The following is a 27,941-nucleotide window of genomic DNA, read 5'->3' as shown; positions in this document are numbered from 1 at the left end:
AATCCCCTCCCATATCATTGACGCCGTGTCCGAATAACTTTGCCCTGCTGGATATTGCCCAGCTGCTCCTAACCGAAATGTACCCATCCATGACTTCATCCAACTCCATTTGTCGCTTGTCTATAGCCGTCCGGCCATGACTTCCTTCTTGAAAATACGCACGTCCCAAACGTCATAAAAATGCACTCCCTCGACAGTCTCAAGTTTCGTGTTGGCAACGATGTCGGTATCCTCGTCATCGCTGTCACTGTCCGTGTCCCAGCCCGGCATTGGCAAGGGTGGGAATTGCTCAGTGCCGAGTCCGCCAAATCCTCCTGGGACGGCACTGGCTTTGGCCTTGCCCTTCTTATTCTTCTTCTCTTCCTTCTTCGCAGCGGGGGTTTGGGGAGGAGGACGGATAATGCGCTCGACCCTGTCGTCATCGATGGAAATCCACTCCAGCTTCAGGTGCGGGTAGTGACACAGGTTGTCGACGATGAATCTACGGGTCTCGCGCATAACCCAGACGCAAGTATCATCATTCCTGAACTGAGTGACATTCAGTGCTCGCAGATTGACCAGTCCTGAAATGTGCTGCATGAATGTATGCTTTTGAAAGTTAGCTCACGCCTCAACCTGTGAGAGGATGACAGGGGATACTTACGATGGCGCGGATTCCAACAGCCGCCGCCAACTCCTCGAGTTTTCTTCCGCGATTGCAAATCAGCAGCATTGCTCTCTCATCCACATCCCAGCTTGATCCTGAGTCGTTCTTGATCATTAGCTTCGTTAGAGTCGGCATGTGCTTCTTGAGTACGAGCCTCCGGATTTGGTCCATAATGACATTTGTCTTGGGCGCAAAGCTCTCTGGTTTGTACTTGACCGATCTCTCCAACATGAATAACTCTGTGATTTCTTCCAGTTGTGCAGCAAAGGTGAGAAACGTGCTTGAGACATTATCTGTGAAAATCTTGCGCAATGGGAGTCCTTGGATTTTGTTCTCCTTAGCCAGCATAGTCCAAATAGGATTTTGGTTGCCAACATTGAGCAATGTGAGCCTTTTGAGCACACGCACGTCAATGGCTGCTTTGAGAACTGATGCCTTGACCGGGATCAAGTGGACACTGAAAGACCGAAGGGCCAGTCCCCTGGTTGACCTGATATAGTCGCTGATGCGCTCATCTTCGCCGTGGGCCGTCGTAGCTATACCATGAACCTGCTTTTCCACATCGCGAATCTCAGCCTCGGTGGCATTGAGTTCGACTCTCACATTCTCAATATCCCGATAGAAGGAATGCAGCTGCTTCTCAGAAGCACGGATGTACTCCCGGTCATATCCATATGCTCCGTTTCTCAAGCTGTCGAGTTTCTCTGACAGGAGAGTGGCTTCGCTAATGAGGTGCTGCAGGCGGGCGACAAGTGTTTCAAAGTTTGCTCTTTGCTTTGCCAAGGTTGAAATTGCTCGAAGTTTGGCTGGTGATTCGCCAGTCTCGGGTTTTGATTCGGTCTGCTTCAACACTGCCTCCGCGACAGCTGGAGAATCATCCTTGACTTGATCGTTCTTGGGTTCTGCTGAAGGCTCCTCGACCTCTTCGGTCGCGATCGGCTCCTCGACGTTAATATCCTCGGGGTTCGCATCCGTGCCCGATTTCGCCTTCGACCTCGAAGTATCATCAGCTACATCAGCCGCGACAGCACCGGCAGTGGCAGTAGCAGCAGCGTCAGAGCTTTCAGCAGGTGTGATTTGCGTTGTATCTGTGGAAGCAGCGCCTGGGGCCGCAGAGGAACTCTCGCCCGATGATGCCTGGGTTGTCTTTGACGCCTCTTCGGCTGTTTTTGCGGTCTCGACCTCCTCAAGATACTTCCTGCTTGCTTTCTCAATGATTTCCAACACCTCTTGCTTGGATTCGTCGTCGGCGTGGAGGTTCATGGCCATCAGCTTCGAGGAAACTTCCCGCAAGCGGCTCATGTACGCTTCTCCGGCTGTCCCAGATCTGGCCATCACAGCGTCCGCTGACGCAACCTTCTCTTTACCCTTTAGACTCTTTCGTTGCTGGGGCTTTTTGTTCAAAAAAGGCTCAACGTCGAAGATCCTTCCAAGTACTGACTCTTGGCTCTTTCGCTCCTCTTGAGCGCGAAACGCCTTCGCAGGCCCACTTGCTTCGTCCCAGCCAGGCGCTGAAGGCATGGGCACTACTTGAAATTCGTCATCTTGGTCGGAGTCGTCAGGATCTGCATCAGGAGGCGGCTTGCGAGACTGCGCAGCAAGACATGTGGAGAATGACAGTTTCAACTTGGTAAGCGTTGAGGCTGAGTTACGAACGCATGACTTGATCTCAGTAACTACGTCCAAGTTGTCGATATCAAGCACAGCGAGTGTGTTTAGCTTTCGGAAGCCGGATAGAGTCGCAGGTTCATTCGCGGCGGAAGTCCTCTTCTTGTTCCTAGGTGCAGGCCTAAGAGCAGGTGGCAAGGGAGGTGGAGGACCAAGCACAGGATTGTACGGAGGAGGGACGGACAACGGCATGGTTGGAAACGAAGGAGGAATGGCAGAGAAAGCGGGCGGGAGAGGATCCCAGTGTCCTTGACTGGTGGTAGGCGGCAAGCTCGAGGTGTACGGGAGCGGAGGAGGTATCTCGAACAACGAAGGGCCGGCTTGCATGCGAATGTGGAGGTTCTTGAGGGGCGCGATCTGGTGTAATGTCCTGTAGACGGGCCGGCTGAGTTCGACTCGAATGTTCCACCTGTGTTGCACAAAGTCAGCGTTGACCATCAACGCAGCACGTACAAGACTGACCTGAACGTCTCGAGAGACTTGGCGTGCTGGAGGGTCATTTGCAGCAAAGTGTTCATAAACTTGCCGCAACTTGCGCTGTACAAGTAGGGCTTGTAGGCAGCCTCGGCCTTGTCCCCAGCACTCAGGGTATCCAGGGATATGTCTCTCAGATGTTGAGCGTAGTCATAGTCGCTTGACACGAAGGTCTCAAGTCCACCGGCGAGACTATCGATGGGGGAGTCGAAGGACGGGTCATCTTCGTCGGGGAAGACTATGTGGAAGTTTCGATAGAGCTGAGCGGCAGCAAGTTCGCGAAAGTGCTTGGAGACAAGGGCGAGACAGATGAGGTCGCTTTGGCAGCACTACGAAGGATGGTCAGCACATTGTTGTCGCATAGCGCCGAGAGGATTTGGGAGGCGGGTTCGTACGTGGCTAAAGATGTCCTTCTGGGTTTCTAGAGGCAGCTCGAGGAAAGCAAGAGGTTTGCGCTGAGGGGCGACGATGGTGGCCTCGTCGCAAGGCTCGACAGAGGCCATGCTGGGTGAGGGCGATGGTTGGAGACGTGGAGGATTGGAATGTGGCGGCGCAAAGAAGGAAAGCGATTCGAAGGTAAGGGTCGTCGATGTATTCAGCAGGGCGTGGCGGGGTATTGCGCCGGCGTCTAAACAAGCCAAGTAAGGTGAGGTGAGGTAGATGGGTATTATTGGAATACGTGACGATGTAGACAGGCAAGGCCAGAATACCTGGAGGCAGCAGAAAGATGTCGATTCCGTCTCGTCGAAATTCAAGGAAGGGTCTCTGCCTCGTGCCCGCCTCGTTGAGTGGAGGGTTGGCGATTGGGGAAGGCAAGACACATGGAAGACCAAGACAAATGCAGGAAGACGTGGACTAGTGCCGCTACCGCTGCCGCTGGCTGGTGTTCGGTGCCAGTGCCACAATACGTACCTAAGGTCCCTACCAGCCAAGCCAAGCCAGTCTGCACACTCGTCACCTCACTGATGGGTGCAGTCTCCCACCACACCTGAGAGTGCGGGTGGCAGACCAGGCCGCCCTCTGGACGAGAGAACGATGCGCCCGCCCTCGGCCCACCGTGTGCTCCAAGAATCCAAGGACATTCCCCGGCCACTCCCTGCTCATTGTCATTGTGGTCCGCCCCGGGCCCCCATCTCCTTGCGCACGGGCGACGGGACAGCTGGGCTAGTGAAGAGGCGCGGGTATTCGTACAGATGCAGGTGCAGCTGCAGCCAGTAGGTAGGTAGCCACCACCCAGTGAACAGTGGAAGATGAGCTTTGCTGTGGTCCATTCGCTGGGAGGCGAGGCGCTCTGGCGGGAGAAAAGAGTTTAGCGCCTCAGCATCTCTCGCAGCAGACGGGACACAGGCAATCTGATCCGGCTCCACCTGCCGTTCCATTGCACCTGGAGGCCTTTGGGGACCGTCTTCCCCCACTGTAATGATCATGGATGTGTGTATTTATACATTTGTTCCCAGTTTGTTCTTTGTCTTTACTCAGGGTAGCATTTGAAACGGGCTTGGTGAGAAACACAACCATGTGCTTTGAGTTGGACGCTGGTGAGTTGGGGTATTAAAGCAACTACTCAGATTCAACGGCGACAGCTCGTAACTACTGCAAGACTCGGGATCGACATCAAAACAGCAGCATGCGTAGATGTGTGTCTATGCGCGAACGATGCAAGGCTGGCAATGACCTAGAAAAGACACATAATTGTAGAACATGTTCCGTTGGCCTTGGTTTCCATTGGCTACCTACCTTTCCTAGGTAAGATGCTAATGACGGGATCTCCCTCACAGCCTGGGACATGCTCCAAGTGCATGTCTTAGCAGTGGCTGAAGTCTGAAGTCGACATGGGTCGTCTAGTCTTGGCTCAGTCACGGCAGCTTACGTTTGTCGTGTTGTTAGCGTCGCCATAGGACTTCCTTGCCTCGTAACACGGCGCAATGACGCCTCCGTGGAGAACGAAGTGGGCAGATGGGTTTCTGACTGTCTGTTTCGGGACGTTCATCGAGTGGGTTGCCAATTCGCAAGTCTTGTGTCAGTTGCACAAGATGAAGTCTAAGCCCCGCACGTCTTCAACATGGCAAGGCTCCCTCTGAAGACCTCAATCAGATTGCCATATCTTCAACGCAACTGTCAACTTCTCTGACATTATTCCATCATTACGAGGCACCCAAGAATACATAGCGGCGATCGCCCTTAGCGTGTTCGTCCAGGGGGAGATCCCCACAGTTCCCCCACTAGCAAGGCTGGGCTGTGCCGACTGATCCAGACCGAGACGGGACCAACACAAAGGGAACCAAGGGACGCGACCCCACCAACATGGCCCGGGGCCTCGATGGGAAAAAAATAAAATAAGACGAAATCAGACGGCCGTGTTCTGTGCATCTCGTTCTCTTCCTTCTCTGCCGCTAGGTGTTCTTTTTGAAGCAGGGCAGGCAGCCAGAGACATCACGCCCCGTCTTTGATCAATCCATCCCATCTCTCATCCTTCCGCCGTCCGACCCCTGTGCCGGCGATTTCATGCTTCTTCTGCCCTCGGCTGCCCTGGCTGTTGGTGTTTGCTCCCGTTGCTTGCTGCAGTTTGTCTCTTGGGCCTGCAACCTGGGGTCATTTGCAGCATCCATTGGACAGTGCGGTGCAACGCGAACCTTGACGTCCAGTTCTTGTCCCGTCTCGTTCCCGTTCCCTGTCACAGCTTAAGCCTTAAGCTTCAATCTTTCTCGCGCCCCGAGCCTGCCAGACCCCGACGCGACCAACCAGACCTGCCGCTGCTGCCTGCCACTCCCTTGCCCGTCCTCCGTCCTAGGTACCTAAGGTACCTACCACCCTACCAGATCCACCCATTCGAGGCGAGGTACTTGCGGCAGCCACTTTACCTGATTGCAACGGCAATCCAACCCGCAGACACAGCGCAGCGCAGAGCACCTCTTACCACAACAGAGCAGAGTAACAGAGGCTGAGAGCATCGCCACAATCCAACCAACCTCGTCTCGTTCTCACTCTCCCTCTCTCTGTGACACCACCAACTGCTATTCAGCTGTTGGTGCCCGTGGCCGTGCCATCGATCGATCATCCTTCGCTTGTCCAGCACTTGTTTCTGCCTCCGTCCGTCCAACAGCCACAAACACGGCACGGTGCTGTCTGTCCTTTTATTTCCATCTGTCACGTCTTTACGATCCATTAATACGATTATTAACTTTGGCATCCCCCCTTCCCCCTCCTTTGACCTGCAAATCATCCCCCTTTTCAACTACTCGGCAACCACACGACCAGTCAGTCTCTACGGATCACCTATTTAACCCCGCCGTGCCACAATCCCGACACTCGTGAAGGAGCCGTGACTCGGGCGCCGTCTCACTGCCTGCTGCCTATTGCTCAATTGGGTTGGCTCGCCGCGACCAGACAAGGCCTGGATTGGTGGGGAGGAATCCCATACCTGACACCAACAATACCCATTCGCTCAGATCGTCATATAACATCCCACCCGTTCGCGCTCCGACTCGCGACGCCAAAATCCCCCCTTCTCTCAATTCAACACCGCAATCCCAATTGACTTAGTCTTCGCCATGGCCGATGTCGAGGAACCCAAGTTCAACACTCTCGCTGAGAGAATCGCCGCCTTGAATTCCCAGAAAAACTTCCAGGCGCCAGCAGAGACCAAGACCAAGAGGCCGCCTCCTCCACCGCCGCCGAATCGCCCTGCAGCTCGAAGCCAGACACTGCCCGTTGTTCACACCAACGGACAGCCGACTCCTCAAAAGAGCCCGACGATTCCTCCTCGCCCGACCAAAGCAGCAGCTGCAAAGCCCGGCCCACCTCCTCTCCCGCGTCGAACCACCGATTCCTCCCAAGTCGAGCTGTCGACATCACCAGCTCCCAGGGACCGAATTGCGCCTCCCCCTCTCCCTACCCGCTCTAGCACCCAAAACATCTCACCCGCTCTGCCCCCTCGGAGGCCTTCAACCCAGCAGTTGGAAGTCCGTCGCAACTCCAACGCCTCTGAAATTTCTAACCTTTCGTCCTTGTCTCTGAACCAGACAATATCGTCAGCTACCAGTTTTACGTCTGATGGACCCGGACGAAAGCTGCCGCCTGCGTTTGACCAAGCCAGTTTACCAGCATTGCCACCCACAAAACGGGAGCGGGAGGCTCAAGCAAGAGAAGCTGCCGCTCGGGACCCTCCTCAAGCCAAATACCCCCTCGTTTCCATAAAGTCAGCTCCAGTCGTCCGACAAATCGAGGCGCCGCAAAGACCTGCGTTGCCCCCGCGTCTGACGTCCAAGTCAACCAACCAGCAAGTTCAACCACAGGCTTTGGAGGAAGAGGCGCCAGCGAAACCGAGGCGACTACCACCTGCCCCGGCAGCATATGTCAAGCCGCAGCCACAGGCAAATGGCCATGTCCAGGAGCAACAGAGAAACATCCCACCTTTGCCCACTAGGCGACCAGGTGCTGCAGATGATGCACCTCCTCCGGTACCCGTCAGTTCGCGACCCAGCGTAGCACAAATCGAAGCTGTAGAAGCCAAGATTGTGGCCCGCGCCAATGACTGCTTGATATGTCGCGACTTCTCTGGTCCAGATGGTGTTGCAGCTCAGTACCCGAGACAATCTGTGCCGAGGAACGACCCAGTGGGTTACCTAGCCCAAGTACTTTGCGGCCCCTTCTCGTCCCACACCGACAAGGCTAGAGCCATCTTCACCTGGTTCCACCACAATATCGCCTACGACTGCGCCGCTTTCTTCGGCAACAACGTCAGAGCGCAGGGCGGAGCCGAGACCATTCTTAAGGGCAGGGCTGTTTGCGCCGGCTATGCGGATACGTACAAGGAGATTGCCAACCGCGCAGGTCTCGAATGTATTACCGTTGGAGGACATGGAAAAGGTTACGGGTACACGGCCTTGAAGAAGGGGGAGCGTCCTCCGCCTAAGAAGGCCGACGGCCATGCTTGGAACGCTGTGCGCATCGACGGCGGGGAGTGGAAGCTCCTCGATGCTTGTTGGGGTGCCGGAAATGTCTCTGATGTGACGAAGGAGTTTACTCCTGACTTCAAGCCACACGAGTTCACGAGAAGAAACGACATCTTTGGTCTCAGTCACTACCCGTCAGACAACAGGCATTTCTTCCGTCCTGACGGTAGAGTACCAAGTTGGGAGGAGTACTATATTGGCCCCGTTCATGGCGACACTCCCGTCGTCTACAACAATTGCCATGAGGAGGGTATCTGGGACAAGTCCATTCAGCCTGCGGAGCTCCAGATTCCAGTGTATAGCGGCAAGGTGGTTCGCTTCCAGTTTTCCAAGATTTGCGAGCATTGGACTTCGGAGAAGCACGGCTTGGGTAAGCCACCATTGCTCCTGCTGAGCATCAATGGGCGTGATGGTCGCAAGCAGGACATGGTTCCCATCGAGACTGATGGATTCTGGCATTGGGCGGATGTCAATGCAATCGACCTCGGCGCACCGGGTGGCAGCATCAGTGTCGTCATGATCACCACAATTGACGGGCGCGATGCCAGAGGTGTGACAGCGAAGGAGTACTTCTCGAAGAAGGGGAAGGTCGGCATGAGCTGGACCGGTATCATGAAATGGGACCTCATCTGAAAGAGCACACAGGGAATGGTTATACACCACCGCTGACGAATGCAACGGCCGACATATAATGATAATATTTCTCCACGGATACCATTTCACGGTGATTTGGATGGCTTTTAAACCGGAATAGAACGAACTTCAATAAAACATCAACACCATCTCATCGAAACGGGCTTGTATGGTGAAACGGATATTGGAAATAAGCTAACAAACAATCTATGAGGGTATATGCATCACCTGCCTGATTGGCCGCCCGATCTATCATACTAAAGCACGACCAAGTTTTCTACAACACCAGCTTCTGCCACTTGCGCAGACGACCTCCGTAATGGTATATCAGAGTCGGCACCGGGATGAGCGCAATAGCAATGAAACCAAGCAAACTGTTTCCCCAGCCCAAACCTAGAGCGTCGTACATGGGAGGGCCCGCAATAGGCAGGAATGCCGCAACGATGCTGCGGAAAACCGTGAAAGCAGCCAGGCCACTCGCGGCGAAAGTTGGGTACGCGTCGATGATGTACAACTGTATAGGCTGCCAGATACCCAGGATCGCGATGCCGAACGGCAACAGCCCTATGACTGGTGCCGCCCAGTGCGTGTGGTACTGGGTCGTCCAGCCGTACCAGAAGAAGGTCACCGGGAGGAGGCAGGCAAAGTATATGCAGTCCGGCAGGCGCATCTCGGGCTCGTAGACGCCGCCGTTGGCCTTGGTCATGCGCACGACGGTCCTGTCCGAGAGCATCGTGAAGGCGGCCATGCCCAGTATGTATCCCAGGCCGAGCGGGATGTACACCAGACCCGTGATGCCGATCTCGAAGCCGTAGTTGTTGTGGAAGACGAGCGGGATGGTGCTGAAGAGGAGGTACAGCGTGCCGTACGCGAACGCGATGTAGAGGCTGACGCTGAAGATGATGGGCGACAGGAAGAGCATCTTGATGGGCCTGATGAGGCCGCGCACGAGGACCTGGGAGTTGGACTTGGGCGCGGTCGGGGAGGTGTCGAGGTACACGCTGCGCAGCTCGGGGCGGTTCAGCTCGCGGCGTAGGCGGGCGACTTTGCGGTCGATGAGCACGCGCGGGTTGGTCTCCTGGTTGAAGACGGCGATGACGGCGGCCATGGGCGTCGCGGCGATGAAGGCGATCCAGTTGGACCAGCGCCAGCCGATGTCTTGGGCGATGAAGGCGCCGAGGATGGGCGCCAGCGTGGGACCGATCAGGGGGCCGACCATCCAAATCGTCAGCGCTTTGCCGCGCTCCTGCACCGGGATCATGTCCGCGATGACGCCGCCGCCGATCGCGAGACACCCGGAGCCGCCCACGCCGGCCAGGAAGCGGAACACGATGAGGGCGTTGAGAGACGGCGCGAGCGCGCATCCGATCAGCCACGCGCAGAAGAAGAAGTTGGCCGCCGAGAGCACGGGACGGCGGCCGTAGATCTCTGAGAGGGGAGCTAGGAATAAGGGGCCGACAGCTACTCTGTGTCAGTGACATAGCTAATTCTGATAATTCTTACAACACTCACCATAACCCAACAAGTAGATCGAAACCGGCAACGTGCCAAGCGTGAGGTCGTCGTTGCCAAAGTCGTCGTTGAAGTACTCGATCGCGGGCGCAAGGATCGAGGAGGCAAAGGGTGTCATGAAGGTGATGCCGGCGAGGAACCAGATGATGATCCACTTGCGCCGGCGGTCAAAGTTCATGGGTATGGCCGGGTCGTCCTGGGCATCCCAGCCGACGATGCCATTGTCGAGGACGGAGAGCGGGTGGACAGTGGGCGGGAGCTGGTCGCGGGGCTTGCTGCGGCGCGAGGAGACGCGGCTTGCGATGCGTGAGAGGCGGCTGCGGGCGCTGGCGTGGGTGTGTGTTGTTTGTGTGCGCTCGATGATGTCCTGTTTTTGCACAGAGTTTCAGTCATGATGTTTTTTTCCCCAAAAAATTCCCATACTAGACACAATTGAAGCTCCAGACTGAATGGAGTAACAAAAACAAGGATTGTTGGTTGTATCGCACTTCAACATGAAGTCTTGGCGCACGGGGCCTCAGAACGACTGAGCGGGAAACTCACCTCTTGGTACGGCTCACTGTCGGCCGTCTCTTCAACGTCTTCGAAACTCTTTCGCTCCTCCGCCATCTTGGTCTTTTCTCCCTTCTCCAGTTCATCTGAAGAAGCAAAAGCCTGCTCGGCCTCCTTTTCCGCGAGAGTGCCCTGTTCGGATGAGGAGCCCCCTCGGAGCCCGTGGGCGCCGCCGCCGGCGGCCGTGGTGGGATTCGTCTCCACGTCCTTTTCCATGACGGCTGTGGCGAAGTATTTAGGGGCAGAGATGTGGGTTCTGAGGACTTGGCAATCTGAGGTTGGAAGAAAATAAAAGATAGGTTAGGCGTGAAAGAAGGAGAGAAAGAAGAATGCAAGGTGAGTGTAGGTTGAAAGGGAACGATGAGGACCCCGGACAGAGAAATGAGCAAAAGGGTGGTTGATGAGACCGTACACTACAACCCCCCGGCCTCGGCAAGCATGCAAGGCAACGGGCAGCTTGCCATTTTATCCATTTCTAGCCAAAGGCACACATTACTCGGGAACAACGTCAACTGGGGAAATAAGAAAAAGGGTGCTTTAGTAATTCAAACCCCAGCTCCAAAGTGCAGTAGCTTCCCCTTCCCCCTCACCTTCCCACCCCAAAGCCGCATCTACCCTAGGTAGGCAGAGAGGGATGGATGATCATCGAAGAAGAGGGGATGGGCTGGCGGCACGTAGACGTAGAGGTGTAACATGATTTGGCAGGCTTCTTCCTGTCTCTCCCCGGAGAGCCATAAAAATTCCATCATCGCCCGGAGCGGGTGACCTGCAGCGGGTTAGCTTCCGCCTCCCGTTGGCTTGGCCTTAACTCCACGTCTTTATCTCCGCAATTGGTTCCGTTCGGAGACGCCCTTGGCAGGAAGAGGATGAGGAGTAGTAAAGGCCCCCTGAGGGAAGAATCAACGGCAGCAGCCAGCCCCAGACAGACAGGGTGGGAAGAAAAACATTGGAGACGGGTTGCTTGGGGGAGGAATTGGGGGAAAGACGGGGGAGTGTGGTTGGCTCGGAGGGGGGCCGTGGATCTTCCTCGGATCTGAATTCACCGATTTATAACGGAGGCGGTGACTAGAAAAATGCGGGATTCGCGGGGAGATGCTAGTCGCGGAACGAAATGCGACGATCTTCGAATGGCACGCCCTTTCTTCGATTGGTGCTGACCACCAAGTTGACGGATAAACGGCACTTTTGTTGACGGACAGGACGGGTAGAGGCTGCTGGCGTGGAATGCAGCTTAAATCCGTCTCGATTCTTGTGTTGTAGTGCATGCCTTGAGAAGACATGGAGGAATCAATTCCGCAGTTTGGGGCAGGATGACATATCAGGAAGCGCAACGGCTGTCATCTGATGATGAGGCTCTCGTCCTAGTGCTGATATATAGTGCGACTCCTTCGTGTAATATCAGAAACGGCAACTAGAGACTTAGACTTTCAGTTGCAGAGTTCTGAGTTGCGCAGAGACCGAGAGTTGAGAAAACACCAGAAACAAGTCTTTCCCATTCGCCCAGGATGGAACTCTGCCAAGGAACCCCCCTCCTCCAAAGAAAAAACCATCTGCACAGACCAGCCAGGAACAGTTCCCCGGCTCCACCTCGGCTGCCAAACTTAGGTGCAGCTGCCCACTCCTCACTGCCCCGCAGCTCCCGGCAGCCCACAAGTGACATGGAACACTCCGCCCACATGGGAGAGGAACAAGCCTCACGGCAACGCGGCCAGTGGGGAACCAACCCAGCCCAACTGCGGTGCAGCAAACAGGACCCTTTTCTTTCTCCAATCTCGAAGAAACCTCCAGCTGCAACTGTGTCCCGTCGCAAAACCCACGTCGTCACCCACGTCGTGAAAGCCTCAACTCTCCAACCCCAACACCCGCGCACCACTCAATTAGCGCAGCACACAATGAACTTCGGCCGATCATAAGCACGCAAGCAAGAAGAAGGAAAGAAAAGGAAAAAAAGGGGGGAGACAAGCAGCAACCCCCAAAAGAGAAGTCGCGCTGCTGCCGCCCCCGAGCGCGCGCATCGCATCGCAACCCGACAAAATGGCGTCCCCAACCCTCACCCGAAACGAAACCCTCTCTCTCTCCGCCCTTTCCCTCGCGGCCGTCGCGGTCCTCCTCAACACCTTCTCCGGCGATGGCGAGCCCCTCATCGCCTCCCTCGCCCTCTCCGTCCTCGCCTTCGCCCTGGCCTACTCCATGGTCCGCTGGCTCGGCCCCGTCTTCGTCCGCGCCGGCTTCAAGGGCCGCGACCTCTCCAAGCACCACCGCCCCGAGCTGCCCGAGTGCATGGGCGCCGTCTGCGCCGCCGTCTACCTGCTCGTCGTCATCGTCTTCATCCCCTTCCCCTTCTACAAGGACATCGTCGCCGCTACCAGCGGAGGAGGCAACAGGGACGTCGTCTTCCACGTCGAGCATGTCCAGCAGGGTCGCTTCCTGCACCGCTTCCCTCACAGCAAGGTCGGTTGTCCTCCTTTGGCTTCACAGCCCGCAACTATGTAGTATATACTGACACCTTCTGGTCCGACAACAGCTCGCTTCCTGGCTCTCCGCCATCATCGCCCTCCAGACGACCGCCCTCCTCGGCATCGGCGACGACCTCTTCGACATCCGATGGCGTCACAAGTGGTGGATCCCCGGCCTGGCCTCCATCCCGATCCTCGTAATCTACTTTGTCGACTTCGGCGTCACCTCAATCGTCATGCCCATCCCCCTCCAGCCCTACCTGGGCGAGCTCTTCGACCTCGGCATCCTCTACTACATCTACATGGCCTGCGTCGCCATGTTCTGCCCCCAGTCCATCAACATGCTCGCGGGCATCAACGGCATCGAGGTCTCCCAGTGCATCGTCGTCTCCCTCCTCCTCGTCCTCAACGACTGCCTCTACCTCTTCACCCCCTACCCCCACCCGGCCACCGACTCCCACCTCTTCTCCCTCTACCTCCTCCTCCCCTGGCTCGGCGTCTCCCTCGCCCTCGTCGCCCACAACTGGTACCCCGCAAAGGTCTTCGTCGGCGACACCTACTGCTACTTCTCCGGCATGGTCTTCGCCACCGTCGGCATCCTCGGCCACTTCTCAAAGACCCTCGGCCTCCTCCTCGTCCCCCAGCTCTTCAACTTCCTCTACTCCACCCCGCAGATCTTCGGCCTCGTCCCCTGCCCCCGCCACCGCCTCCCCAAGTTCAACGCCCGCTCCGGCCTCCTCGAACCCAGCGTCACCCCCTGGAGCCCCGAGCGCCAGCCGCACCCCCTCGTCGCCCAGGCCCTCCACCTCCTCGGCAAGCTGCGCCTGCTCAAGGTCACCACCGACGACAAGGGCCGCTTCGTCGAGACCAGCAACTTCACCCTCCTCAACCTCTGGCTCGTCTGGCGCGGCCCCCTGAGGGAGGACCGCCTCGCGTGGGAGGTCACTTTCCTCCAGGCCGGCGTCGGCCTGTTCGGCCTGTTTGTGCGGCACCGCCTTGCCCTGCTCATCTTTAAGGAGGACAACTGGGGCATGACGACCAAGCGATACTGATTTTCCTCCGCCTCAAGTTGGGAGCGAGGGTCATTTGCGCCTCTTCTGTGTCTTTTCACGCATATATGATGTGCCTTTTGCTATAAGATGCATCCCCCTTCGACCGGACTGGACTTGCATGTCCATCCGGCTTTTCGTCTTTTCTTGATTCATGGGACGGCAGAGTGGATTTGGCCGTTTGTATCATACGATGGAAAACAAAAGATACCCTGTAAAAGTAAAAACAGACAAAAAATGCCACTTCCGCAGATAGGGCGGGCATATAGACGAACAATTGAACACTTCAAAGAACGACACCCATCTAAGTTCGGATGACACATCGTATCACAAGTTAGAAGGGACAGAATTGAGCCGGGAAAGCAGCGCCGTGGCTGCACAAGTTCATCCATTTGATCCTTTTCGTCGTCGTGGGAGCCCGGGGCGATGCCCGGTGCAAAGCCACTCTCACTGGCTCTGCTATCAAGCCTAGAAATACATAAAGAAAAATTTTTTTGCCACGAGGCAGGTGGAAAAAGTAGAATCCTCTTTTCAACCCCGTTTCCCAAATATCCCCTTTGAAAGCGCTTGTCTCCTTGCCTTGCGTTACGCCAGAGTTCCCACCAGGAACAGAAAAAAAAAGAAAAAGAAAACGCTTCCCATCTGGTTCGACATGAAAAGAGTCGTTCATCAAGGCGGGTGTATGTTTTCGTCCAACATGCCGTGCGTGGCGGTTTTTCCTCTTTCGTAGCATCTCCAAACAGAAATAAAACGCATACAACTGATATCTCCGAAAAGCGCTGACCAGACCGTTTCCCCTGTCCGTCGCCGCCGTAACGCCGAAATGGAACCAGACCGTCCGTCCTTGGGTTTGTGGTATTTAGAGGGGAATGATAAAATGTGGTCGTATCGTCCCGAAAGCATACTTCAACACCGGTCTATATATGTTACAAGGAATTGTTCGCTGCCGCCACTGCCGGAATAGAGTTGACCGCCTTGCCCTGAATAGGTGGCAGGGTCTCAGCGCTCTTCTCCGTCGCTGGCGAACCAACAATGGAGTCCAGATTTGGCTTGGACTCTTCGGTTCCCGTTAGCGACGTCTTCAGTCCGCCAGCTGGCTTCTTGTTCATTCGACTCTTGGTGTAATCGCTCAGGCTCAGCTTCTTCTTGACTGGGCTCGGGTGTGCCGCGACGCCGTTGACAACTGACGGTGCAAATGGGCTGGGAAGGGTGCCCGTGGAGAAAGGCGACTGCACCGTGGTGCTGGCCGAAGAGGGCGTTGTCGCGCTCGCTGGTCCTGTTGTGGGTCCGTTGAACGCCGGAACTGGTGGCATTTGTACCCTGAGCTCAGGCGACTTGGTTTTCAGTGGGCTACTGGCTCCATTGACTTGGACATCAGCAGATGGCTCGGCTTGGACTGGTGACTTTGCTGCAGATGGCGAGCTTGTTGGCGCATCAGTCATGGGAATGTCACTGGTCGATGGGGCCAGGGGAGAACTGTTGGGCCCTTGCTCATTGGTATCCTTCGATGGTGTGGGTGAGCTGACTGATGTTGCTTTCTGGTCCGCCGTAGAATCGATGTCCATTGGTGTCGTCGAAGGCTCTGGAACCGAGGGTGTCGGGAGTGATTTCCGTCTCTCGGCTTCATCGCACCGCAAACGATGCCTGTTGTTCAGCAATCGTTGAGAGAGAGAAATGATTCGGCGGCGAGGCTTCGGCGTCAGAGCTGGTTCACTGTACCACTCTCCTTCCACGGGATCGGTTTGAACGCCAGCGTCGCAGTAGACTGGACGAGGCGCCGAAGACTCACGTCCCGACTGTGTCGCGATGGACCCGTTTCGGGATGCAGGTGCCTTGAAGGGGTTTTGCCCCGGAGGGGACGCCCCATTGACAGGTGAATTTGACTTGCTGCGTGAAGTGCCAGCGTCCACGTAGTTGCCCGTGCCCGTCGAGGCATTGCTGGTCGTGGACTTCTGCTTCGACTTGGTCGATCCGGTTCCATCAGAAGTACGCTTCTTCTTGCGGGGCGGTTGTTGCTCCAGTCGGCGGAATGAATCTTCTACCATCTGGACCTTCCTCTTGTCCCTGTCTGTAGGCTCGGTGAGTATGCCCGGTCGATCCAGTGAGCCCTGGCGTGCGGGGGTACGATCTCGGCTGGGAGGTTTGCTGCGTTCGGAAACCGACTTGCCATCAGCCTCGGGGTCGTCTTGATGACCTTCACTAGCCGCTCGGCTATTTGTAGCCTGACCAGTACTTGTTGGGGAGATAGTATGTGTCTTGGCCTTCCTCTTCTTCTTTGGGGCAATGGGTCGAGACTGCATCTTTGCGTGGTAATGGCGGTGGAAACGGGCGAAAGCACAGTTGGCACCCAAGTCGCACGCACATCCACCGTATTCCGAGAGAATTCGATAGACCCAACCGGAAATCCGCTGGTACTCGACGTCGTTCATATCAGGTTCGTCGCTCGCGCGGGTGTCGTCGTCGCCCAGTCCAAGGAGATGGAGAATGCGTGCTTTTTCCTTCTTCGGAAGTCTGAAGTCCCACGGCAAGGTGATTTGCTCATTCGCTGCGATATAGCGATCGCTCACGAGCCAAAAGTGGTATTCCGATTGACCGTTCAGGTACGTGTCCAAGACAGCGTTTGGCTTGCAACTTCTGCGGACAAACCGGGCCTTCGATCCCTCTCGCCTGGTGTCGATGTAAAGCGGAAGCATCGGGTGGAAAAATACAAATGGCAGAGGGGAGGACAACTCCTCCCAAAGGTTGGCTGGCTCCGCGCAGTAGTCCTTCTGAAATCCTATTTGGCCGTTGAGCTCAATCAAAGGCACGTCTTTTTCGATAGCCGCGGGAGTTGCCAGATATTGCCAAGGCAGAACCGTGTCGGGTCCAAGTGAGAGCTTCTTGCTCTCAACTTGTAGCGGACGTTTCCGTGACTCGATATCGGCAGGAAGTTTGGCGAAGACGTCGTTGAATTCTTCGCCAGTTTCTTGTCTCATTCGTTCGGGCTCGCGGAGCCAGATGGACATGGTGTTGGAGATGTTGAGGCTAGCAAAGGAATTTGTTTCAACCTCTGGGGCGTCGACCTCCTTCTTGGTGAGGTTCAAAAACCCGTCGGAGTAGTTGTGTATTTGAAAATCACTCGGAAGATCTGGGGGCGTGGTAGCTGGACTGGGAGGATGGCCGTTGGTTTGGGCACGTCCGTTTCCGTACGAAGGGCTCCGCTTCGCACTCTGCGAACTTATCGAGTGTGAAGGTCGATGGGATGATTTCGTTTTTTTGGCTGGGGGAGGAGGATGGTCGCTCGGACTTCCGTGCTTTGCATTTTCTTGGCCCCCTGGGTGGCCGTTCAATTGCAATTCGTTGGGCTTCGGTTTTTTCTTGTGGCTTTTGGTAGGAAGCCGTTTGGTCTTCTTGTCTGGCGTTTCTCCCGAAGCACCGCCATTCTTCAGTCGACGGGTTCGCTCGATAGCCTTTTGCCGATCCAAAGGGCGTGGTTTGCAGTCAGCACACGAATGGGCAAAGTCCTCACGGAGAGCCTCCTCGCGGCTATTGGGGTAGAAGCACTCAATGTGCTGCCAGGTATCGCATGTCTCGCAGTAAATCGTGTTTCCGTCATCATCAGAGAAGTGACAAATACACTTGATAGTGTAGGGCTCTTCTTCCTCTACTGTCTCGACCTTTCGTGGAACATCGTGGGTTGAGACTGGTACACTCGGGGGAGCGAAGAGGGTCTGACTAGGAGTCGCGAGCTGCGTCGACACTGGCTGGGGCTTTTCTGTCATAATCTATGATTGCCTCGGAAGGGAGCTTGGAGTCGAGGTATGCGTGAGCTGATTACCGTAGCGGCTTGGGTAGCATGACGACGCCTGTACAGACGCGCAGGAACTAGTCGTCGAGGAAGCCGAAGGAACAGCGACGCCAGATGTTGTGGTCATTCGTCGGAGAATAGGCTGTCTCAGCAAAGTCGAGAGTCGTAGCGAAGATCGAGGGAAGGACTCGAAGAGCGGACGAGGCGGGTTCAAAGGGTAAGCCGTCCAGGAAGCCGAAAATCGAGGAATCGAGTTGGTCTCCGAGTCTCCAGCTGTGTCTAGGGACCAAATACGCCTTGTCGACACGTCACGAGGTTGTGTCGTGGGCGTCGGGTGGAAAAGTTTTCGAATGATCGCGAAGTGCGTGTGGCCACGGGGAGGCGTGGAAGGGCAGACGAAGTCGAGGTAAAGGGTTCAGCGGATGCGCCTCGTCGACGGTGAGGGATAGGACGGGTCGAAAGGGTGTATCGAGTCGAGGGTAGGTAGGATGATGAGGAATCCGAGTGGTTTCGACCGAAAATGAGGGAGAGAATGGTGATTTTGGCGACGAGGGTGAAGAGGGAAAAGAGATTGAGAGAGAGGAAGAGAGGGGGCACGACACGAAGGACTGGAAAGGATGGATGGATGGATGGGTCCCCAAGGAGAGGTAGCAGCAGCAGTACCAGCAGTCCCAAGCAGTAGCAGTGCGGTGCAGTGCGAGAGCGTGTGTGTGCGAGTTGAGCGAGACAGGTACCGGTGCAGGTGCGTGCGGACCAGAGACCAGGCCAAGCCGAAAAGAGAGAGGGCGAACGGGTAGGGGAACAGTGACTGCACTGCTCCTGTTCTGCTGGTCGGAACTGACTTGGGGTGTTGGGGGGCACCAGGACTGGGACCGAACCAGGACTGGCTGGGCTGGGCTGGCTGGCACCTTGTGCTTTGGTGCGCCGCTGCGGACTCGATGGGGGGGATGAGGGAGGGGGGGATAAGATGGGATTTTGGGGTGGAAGGAAAAGGAAGGGTGCCCGCGCAGACCCGTCACTCACCTGTGACCTCAGCTTCACCCATTGCCCTGGGTTGGTGCAACAGGTGGTGGGAGCATCGAGTGTAAGGTATGCGGCCTATTGCTGAAGGAGGCTTGTCGCTGTTGGGGAACACTGGCTCGACCACAGCGACCAGCCAGCAAACCCTGGGCCAGCCCGGTGGGCAAGCCAGCCGGAGCACACGCTGCCTGAGAAAAGAGAAGGCGAGCAAGAGACAGCCTAGAGGGAGACTTCTCTTCTCTGTGGCTCTCGACGGGCTTGGAGGGAGGAGACGACGGGGGACTCGAAAGCCAAAGCCCGTGGGTTCAGGAAAACAGGGTACGAAGGTACCAGTACTTACTTGGAGCTAGTCCCGAAAGGCGGTGGACACTTTGATATGAGTGGCTACGGCAGTCCAATCAGCCCTTTAGCGCAGAAATGCGGGTGCCTCAGGCAGACGCGGTTTCAGGCCGCAACCAGACAAGAGATGGCCCGTCTGATGAAGGACTGACGACTGCCTGTTAGCCCTCCGCACCAGAAGGTCAGCCAAAATATGAGCGGGGGGGAAAGAAGCAAAATCTTGGTTTGGCAGGAAGAGACTCATCCAGGCCAACAACGTATGTCCTCGAGAAAAATGTGTTTGACGAGAAGATGAGATGCTCTGATCATCTTGATGAGAAGCGGGCTTGCTGCCAACGTTGTAAACAAAAGGGAACGGCCAGTCTCGTCGGCCGCGAGTGGAGGGACAAGAGACGGCATGCAAAGATTTAATGAGTAATAAAAGAGAAGAAATGGGCGGCAGAGAGTGTGATTGTTGGTGTGCGTTGGAGGTGACCCTCGCTGGGCCCTAGTAGGAACGGGTGTGACGGGAACGGCGGGGGGGAATGGAACGGGCGGAGGAAGAGGAGACGACTGAGAGAGAGAGAAAGAGGCGGCCGGAAGAGAGGGGGTGAGAGACGGTGACCCGCGCGACGGTAACGGTAAGGTATCCGCCAGACGGCGAGGCAAGGGACTGTGCGGACGCATTCTGTCCTTCTGGCTGCGAAAGGCTCAGCAGGAAAGAAACGGGATAGCAGCAGAGGCAAACGCAGCCAGCCAGGCGAGTAAGGGCGTACGTGCAGACGCCAGAAGCCCCTAAAGCAATAACAAAGTGTGCGTATAGTATGTCTGGCCCGAATGTGTGCGAATGTTTGCGTGTGTGCGTGCGGGAAGGCGAATGAACGAACCCAAGACGGACGGCACAGGAGAATGAGAATGTCAGCGTGGTTTGGTCTCGTTGATCGGGCGGTGTTGTGAGAGTTCCAGAGACGGGGAGGCGAGGATTGAGCGGCTTGGAAAACCAGCAGAATCTGCGACCGAGAATCGGGGGTTTCCATGGCTTTCATCCCGTTAAGACGACGACATGAGGCCAGGCAGATTATGCGCAATTTTTTAAAAATAGGAGATGCCCGAGTGACATGGCAGCTTGGTGTTGGCTGCCTGTGGCCGCATGTACCTCTCGCCTCCATGTGGCCGTCTTTGCCTGCACTCGCACCACTCCCGTGTGCTGCCTGGAGGCTACGAGTGGACATTCTTTTCTGATCGGGGAGCGAGCCAGGTCACCATCCAGTCTCGGGCGCCAGGGCTACGGCCACACAGCGTGCGCGATGAGAGACAAGTCGGAGGACCCTCAAGGACTTGGAGCCTGGAGGACGAAGGGACCAAGGGAGGATGGCCCAATGGGATCGGTGCAGGCCAACCGTGACGGCGCCCCTCGCCTCCACTCACCAGAGAGCGAGTCCAGCCGGGCCGCCCACAAGTCGCCTCCTACGCAGCCAGTACCTTGAGCCAGCGCTCGAAGGAGAGCTTCTGGCCTGCATTCTGCGGTGTCTATGAAAGCCTGCCTGGGCAAAGGCAAGATCCAATGGGACAAGGTTCGGCGAGCCGGTAGAGTTAGAAGGGCGTCTAGAGTTTGTACCAGTGCACGCTACCGTGTTAGGTAAAGACTTTGGGAACCTAAGGTTAGCACTACCTACCTACCAAGAGAGATACATACGGGCAGGCATCCACTGACGAGAAAAAGGCTGAGGACTCGGGACTCCGACTTCGAATTGGCTCCCCGCTGCGCAGCGTCGCGTCGCTCTTGTCTCGAGTCTCAACTCAACCCTCGCGCTCCCTTCTCATTGGCCACAACAGCCATCTGAGAATGGCCGACGGGGTCTTACGGCAAGGGCCTAATATCATCGTGCATGGAGCTATTCTGTTGTCGCTGCTCCTCCGCCTGCTTCTCCCTCCACTCCCTGCAGCTACACACACCTCACAGTCGGTCCGCCCAGTCATGGCCCACTGGCCTTGCTGCCTGCTACTTACAGACCTGCATTTTGCATGCGACATGTCGTCGGAGTCGACAAACAATTCGGCGATTCAGATGGCAATCTTGTCGGGATTGGTGCCGTCGCCAGACTGAAAATGCCGTCTCGCCTGCAAGCCGACCACCGCTGTCACCCGCGAGATTGATGACTGCAGCAAACCAGACCTCCACGACCATCTGCCACCATCACCGCTCCGTCTTCATCATCATGCTTCCGTCATGCGTCGCTCTCCAACGGAAACGCCTACGGTTTGCAACAGGGCATGTCATCATCATCACCATCGCATCAAAACGTCGGCAATGAGTGCCCATGTTCGCCCCCTCCAGATCGCCCCCTCAAAAAGCGCTGCGACCTCAGCAATCCCACGCCGCCCTTACTGAGTAGGTAGACTCTTTCGCTGCGCCCATGGATGTCGATGGCTTTGCTGGCTTCCGTCTTCTCCAAACCGGCTCACCCCTCATCTGGGAAAGCCAGGTCGGCCTCCAAATGTTTGGTAAATGGCACGCTGCCTTAAACTTTACGCGACATGGCGACAAGGGGTATTGCCTTTTGGGCTGCTTAGGTGTCATCAATCTGCCTCAGCAGTCATAGTTATACAAGTACCGGTACTTGTATCAGTCGTATCTTGTCAATGCTTCCACCCAGCGCAACTGCGCACCTTGAAATGCGACTACGCGCGGCGCCTTTGCGCATCTTTCGCTTTTGCTCTCACCATCTGGCGCTGCTATTGGAGCGACACGCCTCGGGTCCTCGATCCAGCAACGCCCTGGCTGATCCAACTGCACCTGTACAACGTAAAGGAGACAGTGGTGCACGCAGCGAGAGGCCTGGCCTCGCCTCGCCTCAAGTAGCCGTCGTGTGGAGGTTTCTTTTCTTCCTGCGCCCTGATCAGATCGACATGGGAAAGGGCGCTACTTGGCTTTTCGCCCCCGCCCGTCCTCCCTCCAACAACTGACAGTCAGCAGCCCAGGCAAAACAGACAAACAAAACAAAGAGTCGCGACTCTCGAACGCCCATCCGCCTCCAGCTGGCGTCAGGACTCCCGACATGATTCGCGGCCAGTGTTTTGTTGGCTAGGATCTCCCTGTCCAGCAATTGCATGCTCGAGGCCTAACAAAAAAGTTTGCGACACTGATAGCCCAGGCGACATGCTGAAGTGTCCGGTACTTGAAGCACCTACGGCCGGCCTACAGTCCGTAGGTACGGTGCCCTAATTTTCGTCCAAGAAGCAGGTTGGCCCATCCCTCGCACGTCTCTCACCATCGTCCACTGCAGCGGAAGCCCTTCCTGCGCTGGCTTCCCTGCACTCGACACACCTGTGATTGGGTCGTGGCCGGACGGGCGACCATGCGACCCCTAAAAAGAACAGCTTCCCATCGTGGGCAATGCATAAGGTGGGTGTGGCTCCTGCTGTTGTGGCTACCTTTTCCTCAGGTAATCATCCATGCAGCAGTACGCCTCTTGAATCGCGGGAATCTGGCTGTCCAATCACGAAACCTGCGCACTCGGGACTTGGAGATGGTTAGATCGGAAGCCGGGCCATGCTGCGCTGGCCCTGACACCGGAGAGCTTGAGGAGGACAGAGCTTGTGACTGGGGGAGAGGGAGGGAGAGACGCCTGTGTAAAGAGAGGTAGGGGGAAAGCGTAGGCGGGCCACTTGGCTCTTTATGCTGATGTCGTTGACTGCCTGCTTGGACCTGTCCACGGGACCAGGACTCCAGGGATCTTCCAGCGATACCTGCACAGTCGAAACGGCCCAGCTGGTTTTCGTGACATGGCTCCAGCTGTCGCAAGGGCGAGCGCGGGTGGAGGCGAAAGCTGGCTGCTTGGATGATGATGAAGAGATTTCAATCGCGCCATCTTTGTCGCCCAATGCGGCTCTGACAGGTTGATAAGGATTCATGCTTCAATTCGAACCATTCGCCGTGACAAAGTGCCATCCGCACAGAGGCTGCTTGATCGTCCTGGAGATCAACTTTGAAGCTGCGCTGATAACGAATGCGATGTGGGATTTGAGGGGACATACAAAAAGTGGAAATTCGAGATGGCTCGAGCGTCCCTGGCGTGCACCAACAAATCAAGGTACATGTTGGGGGATTGAATGCCATTGTTTACAGTCTTTTCAACTGTCGGAAACTTGGAAAGGCGTCGATGTGAAGTGACCGAATGCGCCCCGCTGATGTCTGGCAACTTTTTGTCCATAATGATCACGATAATCACCACATCTCTCATCAAAAGAGCTGCTCTGTCGCAATCTGGCCCATGTATCTGCAGCACTCGTACCTTCATGTCGCCATGGTCGCTGTGGAGGGAAACGGCGCTTGTGCCAACCAAGGTCCACCCCGTGCGGCGAATCAGAGGCATCCTTGATTGCCCCCATGACGTTCTCCCCCGAACCCAGCCCCATTGCTCACCACCTGCCAACCACAGCCTCTTGCAGGAACTACTCCATCCATCTATCTACCCGCTACCTTGCTTGCCTCGCCAGCCATCTCTACAACGCTAAGCTTCGAGCCTCGGACATCGACGACTTCACGCCGAGCCATATTGCCAAACGTCGATTTCTCTCCCGTTCGAGCACTCGCAATTCTGCTCCCTTAGCAATCACCTACCGAAATAACATTCAACCTCTATTCGCGATGAGATTCGCTACCGCCGTCATCGCCTTCCTCTCCGCCGGTCTTGCACCGGTTGGTGCCAGCGTCCTCGTCCAGAGAGACCAATCCGTCATCGTCAACGAGGCTTCCAAGGTCCCTGGCGAGTCTCCTCTGGAGTTCTGCGATAAGGACCACAGCAAGGACGTCGTCTCCATCGAGAGCGTCGACCTTTCCCCCAACCCTCCTCAGGCGTACGTCCCGTTTGCCCTGCGTACATCACCCAACGATGTTGGTGATGATGACGCACTACAACCACCCGCATCGTGAAACAATCGTTAGCTAACATGGCGTTTCAGTGGTAAGGAGCTCATCATCAAGGCTTCCGGTACCGTCAAGGAGACCATCGAGAAGGGCGCCTACGTCCTCCTGCAGGTCAAGTACGGCCTGATTCGCCTTATCAGCACGAAGGCGGACCTCTGCGAGCAGATTGAGAACGTCGACCTCGAGTGCCCCATCGAGAAGGGCGTCCTGAGCATCACCAAGTCTGTCGAGCTTCCCAACGAGATTCCCTCTGTGAGTTTGACCCTGCTTCTTGCTTCTGTCGCCCCGTTGCTGAACGAACATACAGGGCAAGTACACCGTCTTTGCTGATGTTTACACCGCCGACGACGAGCCCATCACTTGCTTGACCGCCTCTGTCGTCTTCTCCCGCAGCCAGAAGAAGAGCTTCTTCAGTCTCGAGCTTTAAAGTAATAATCACAAGCATCACGATGGTTTCACGATGACGGAGTATGAGCATGGGTTACAGTTGCACGTAGCGATACGCATCCAGATTGACGTTGAGGGGACTTCCATATCATAGCTCGGCCTTAGCATTAGCACCTTGGAACACACTGCCACTTAAACAGGGTGCTTCTTCTGCCTTTCAAATGGTTTTTCTGCGTAGGAGTGTCGGCATAATGAGGTACAAAGGGTAGCGAGAGCTAGACTGATAGCTCTCGATTTATTTCATGACAGACCATCCTGGTCCGTCCGTAATCTGCATTCTCTACCCCCATAACAACGATTCTTCCAATCTCGATTACCCTGAGGTGACGCAAGCGCACATTTACTCGCCAAACAGCCTGCGCACTCTGCGCAGAACACTGTCCTTCTCTGGATCGTACGGGTGGTCCTTGGACGGAATCTCGAGGATGGTCGGGAATGCGGCAGTGTAGGTATCGATGCGGTGTCGTATGCGGTCGGCAACCTGTCCTCCTGTCAACTATGACCTTGCGAAGCCCTCCTGTTCTCGATGCAACTGACGTGCTGGTTAATCAGAACGATGCCAATGTCCTTCCTTGTGGTGAACGACTCGAACGCGGACTCGATCGCAGCGGTGTCGGTCTTGCTGTCCACGACCAAGAAGTTCTTCTCCTGGTCGGCTCCCGTGCTAACGTGCTGCACAATCCATCAGTAACCGTCGAGCCGAAGCTGTCGCTCTTGCGAGGGGGCGTACTCCAATGCCTGCGAGGAGGAGGCCGGTGACCGAGTCCTGTCGAGGCCGTCAGCAAAGACAATCGTAGAGACATCATCGGTATCGGTTCATCTGACCTCGTCGCCAATGACGGCGAGGAACTGCCGGTCCTTGTAGTCTGCTTGTGAAGCCATCCTGGCGGGTGACTTGATGCGGGTTGTAGGAGAGCTTGCGATGCCCAGGAGTCGGCGAGCGGATTGACGTACTGCCTTGATTACCTACTGCGGCGGCGGAACAGCCACAGACGGCACCTTGCGTGGAACTGTTAGCGCTTCGCCGCCAGGTACTGCCTGCTGTAGCACAGCGCTACTAACAGCCACTGAACCTTCCAGTGAACCCCACTGCAGCAGATACGTACCTGCCTCCCGACGTGGACATCCAGATTGGGGCCTGCCTAACAGAGGGTACCTTACCCCTGTCAGAAGCTCCTGCCTGGCGGGACAACATCCCCAAAAATCAATAGACCCAGACTTCTTTGTAAACAATTTCAACCAGCGACAACAACCACCTTCGGCCTCGTCGCCCCCTCCCTTCGACCCCTTCCAGACCATCAATCATCAGATCGACGGAAACGATTTTGCGCGCCGCAATCGCGAACCCGCCGAGATGCCGCGCCTTGTGAGGAAGAAGCCGCTTTCCGAGCGCGTGAAAGCGTGGCTCAACCCAATGGATACTCTGCTTTGGCTGTCTGAGGAGTTGGAAACAAGAGACTGGGACTCGAAGGCACTGGGGACGCAACTCGGGCTTGGATTCAACTTCGTCTTTCTTCTGTCCAGAGCTAATAGCCTCACGTCGGAAGTTGAGGACGATGTATTCAACGACGCGGGTTCCGGCAGCTTCATCACCTTCGTGGTAAGTTACAAGTATTACCGTATGACTGCCGCATCGCACAGGCTAACATGTCTCCCAGATTCGCCCGCTCGTCTGGATTCTGGGCGTTCTTTCCTTTGCCAACGCCTTTTACGCGATGACCCGAACGAGGCAATACCGGCTGTTCCAAGTCAACGTCGATGACAAGCCGCATACTCCCTCCGCGCAACGAGTCAAGGCCAACCTGGATCCGTCCGCATCCTCCCCTCTCCGAAAACTTGGAAACCTTTTGGTTCCCGAGACTGCTGAGTCGCGAGCTCATCCCGACCAAGTTCATGACGTGTGGGAGCTGAGCGTTTGGGACCCCTTGCCGGTATCCTTGCAGCTCTTCTGCCTCTTCAGCCCTGGTCACGTCCTCGTATACATGATGTTCCTGCCGCTGGTTCCCTTGGATCCTCGGCCTAGTGTGACTGTCTTCAACTGCATCGTGTTGCAACTCATTCTCTCGGCACAGCTCCTTTTCGTCCAGTCTCGGTACGCCCAGCAGATCAAAGACACGGCCATCATCCACAAGGAAGTCCTGCACGAGTACGATACGAAGTTTGTCCGCCCGCGTCTTCACCCGGTCGTTCGCGATGTTGGTACGCAGTGCTCTCCAGAAGAATCGAAGGATGAGGAGTCCTTCGTCGAAGTCGGCACTCCTACTACCCTCATCAAGAAGGAATTTGTTACGACGCCCAACCCCCACGTTAAGCAGGACGAGCCTGTGTACACGCCACCGACCAGCAGTTTCGCTTCTCGCCTGTTCACGCCCACGACGAGCCGCCGATCTGAGGCCTTTACGCCAGTCCCCAGCACGAGATCGGTTCGACAGAGCCTGCCTACCGGGTATCAATCCACTTCCACCTCCACGTCGAACATGGCCGCAAACACCGGATCGACAAACTTCGGAGGCAACATGGGGGTATTCACCCACGCAAACTCGCCCTTGAAGAAGGCAACCAGCCTGCACGACGTGAACCAGGCTTTCATGTCTCCTCGCAATTCGCGGGAAATGGCGGCGCTAGAGCAGCGCAGGGGAGGGAGCCCGGTGAAGGCTGGAAGTCCGCTTAAGCAGTCTGAGACAAGAAGGTCCACCGGCTCCGATGCTCTCGAGAATAACATGAACTCGGCTTCATACAACCCGTTTGCCAGCGCGAAGAGGAATAGAAGTCTGCAACAAGGAGAACGATACCCGTCAAGGTGGTCAGGGTTTCACTAAGGGAGACTGAGAGAGGGACATACACTGCATACATGGGAGTGAAATTGCTTCAGTGGGCTTTGCTTTTGCTTGATGGCTCCGAGTTGTGTATACATTAGCAGCATATGGCGGCGTTGGGTTTGGGCGGCGGGCGGTCATTCCGGGCTGGCGTTTCTTCTTATTAAACCCGTAATTCAAATTTCAGATTATACATAACCTGGCTTGGTTTGCGTGTCATACTCTCAGCGTTAGTGATGAACAACAGTCACTGTCGGGTTATTCTAATATGCCAGCTCGGAGAAATCTCATGCTGTTCAAACTGTAATTCAGTGCGGGCTCTGTCTGTTGTAGCAAGTGTATTAATCTGAGACATGTCCCCTTTCCATGATTCGTCCTCGTCGTCGTGAATAACAAGTGTTTGCTGCAAGATCTCGTGGCCCTCGCATCATTGCTCGTCGTCCATTCAATCCCTTATGTCGTCCTGACCTCGTTGCCACTCGTCCATCCAATCCCCACGTTCCGTCTTATCAAGTTCCTAAACCAACACATGGTAATGTCGTCCCATCATCCAAGTTCATTTCTGGTTGTGCAAAGTACGATGACTTGGGATTGCCATCTGGATGGGAAGCCGTTAGCCCACAGCTCCATGAAATAGGAAAAGAAGACATGATAAAAGAAAGAAGATACTTGCCCTGA

The 27,941-nt window shown here is 55.9% G+C and overlaps 8 protein-coding genes across 8 annotated transcripts; 4 read left to right on the top strand and 4 right to left on the bottom strand.

Moving 5' to 3' along the window:
• Positions 1–120: 120 nt before the first annotated feature.
• Positions 121–3,291, bottom strand: CGCS363_v008355 (uncharacterized protein; the record flags this gene model as incomplete). The annotated part of the gene is made up of 4 exons (XM_036640204.1): positions 121–588; positions 644–2,723; positions 2,777–3,117; positions 3,184–3,291. The coding sequence occupies 4 exons, from the start codon at positions 3,289–3,291 to the stop codon at positions 121–123; spliced, it is 2,997 nt and encodes a 998-aa protein (XP_036494538.1).
• A 3,048-nt stretch (positions 3,292–6,339) lies between these two features.
• On the top strand, positions 6,340–8,376 carry KY (Kyphoscoliosis peptidase; the record flags this gene model as incomplete). Its single annotated transcript, XM_036640203.1, has 1 exon — positions 6,340–8,376. One exon carries the CDS (start codon positions 6,340–6,342, stop codon positions 8,374–8,376), a length of 2,037 nt encoding a protein of 678 aa, XP_036494537.1.
• A 277-nt stretch (positions 8,377–8,653) lies between these two features.
• On the bottom strand, positions 8,654–10,656 carry radE-4 (Efflux pump radE; the record flags this gene model as incomplete). The annotated part of the gene is made up of 3 exons (XM_036640202.1): positions 8,654–9,837; positions 9,889–10,255; positions 10,432–10,656. 3 exons carry the CDS (start codon positions 10,654–10,656, stop codon positions 8,654–8,656), a joined length of 1,776 nt encoding a protein of 591 aa, XP_036494540.1.
• A 1,818-nt stretch (positions 10,657–12,474) lies between these two features.
• On the top strand, positions 12,475–13,948 carry ALG7 (UDP-N-acetylglucosamine--dolichyl-phosphate N-acetylglucosaminephosphotransferase; the record flags this gene model as incomplete). Its single annotated transcript, XM_036640201.1, has 2 exons — positions 12,475–12,891; positions 12,965–13,948. The coding sequence occupies 2 exons, from the start codon at positions 12,475–12,477 to the stop codon at positions 13,946–13,948; spliced, it is 1,401 nt and encodes a 466-aa protein (XP_036494539.1).
• A 923-nt stretch (positions 13,949–14,871) lies between these two features.
• Positions 14,872–17,706, bottom strand: KMT2E (Inactive histone-lysine N-methyltransferase 2E; the record flags this gene model as incomplete). Its single annotated transcript, XM_036640200.1, has 1 exon — positions 14,872–17,706. One exon carries the CDS (start codon positions 17,704–17,706, stop codon positions 14,872–14,874), a length of 2,835 nt encoding a protein of 944 aa, XP_036494542.1.
• A 6,015-nt stretch (positions 17,707–23,721) lies between these two features.
• On the top strand, positions 23,722–24,427 carry NPC2 (Phosphatidylglycerol/phosphatidylinositol transfer protein; the record flags this gene model as incomplete). Its single annotated transcript, XM_036640199.1, has 3 exons — positions 23,722–23,930; positions 24,036–24,252; positions 24,308–24,427. 3 exons carry the CDS (start codon positions 23,722–23,724, stop codon positions 24,425–24,427), a joined length of 546 nt encoding a protein of 181 aa, XP_036494541.1.
• Positions 24,428–24,787: 360 nt separating this feature from the next.
• vma-7 (V-type proton ATPase subunit F) lies at positions 24,788–25,329 on the bottom strand (the record flags this gene model as incomplete). Its single annotated transcript, XM_036640198.1, has 4 exons — positions 24,788–24,928; positions 24,985–25,119; positions 25,178–25,213; positions 25,273–25,329. The coding sequence occupies 4 exons, from the start codon at positions 25,327–25,329 to the stop codon at positions 24,788–24,790; spliced, it is 369 nt and encodes a 122-aa protein (XP_036495236.1).
• Positions 25,330–25,801: 472 nt separating this feature from the next.
• On the top strand, positions 25,802–27,266 carry mug154 (Meiotically up-regulated gene 154 protein; the record flags this gene model as incomplete). Its single annotated transcript, XM_036640197.1, has 2 exons — positions 25,802–26,047; positions 26,106–27,266. The coding sequence occupies 2 exons, from the start codon at positions 25,802–25,804 to the stop codon at positions 27,264–27,266; spliced, it is 1,407 nt and encodes a 468-aa protein (XP_036495237.1).
• Positions 27,267–27,941: the final 675 nt, after the last annotated feature.

Source organism: Colletotrichum siamense, assembly GCF_013390195.1.
Source record: "Colletotrichum siamense strain Cg363 chromosome Unknown KSG_Cg363_contig05, whole genome shotgun sequence".
Taxonomy (NCBI): Eukaryota; Fungi; Ascomycota; class Sordariomycetes; order Glomerellales; family Glomerellaceae; genus Colletotrichum; species Colletotrichum siamense.
The sequence above is the reverse complement of the archived record's forward strand: the minus strand, read 5'-3'. Positions and strand labels throughout refer to the sequence as shown.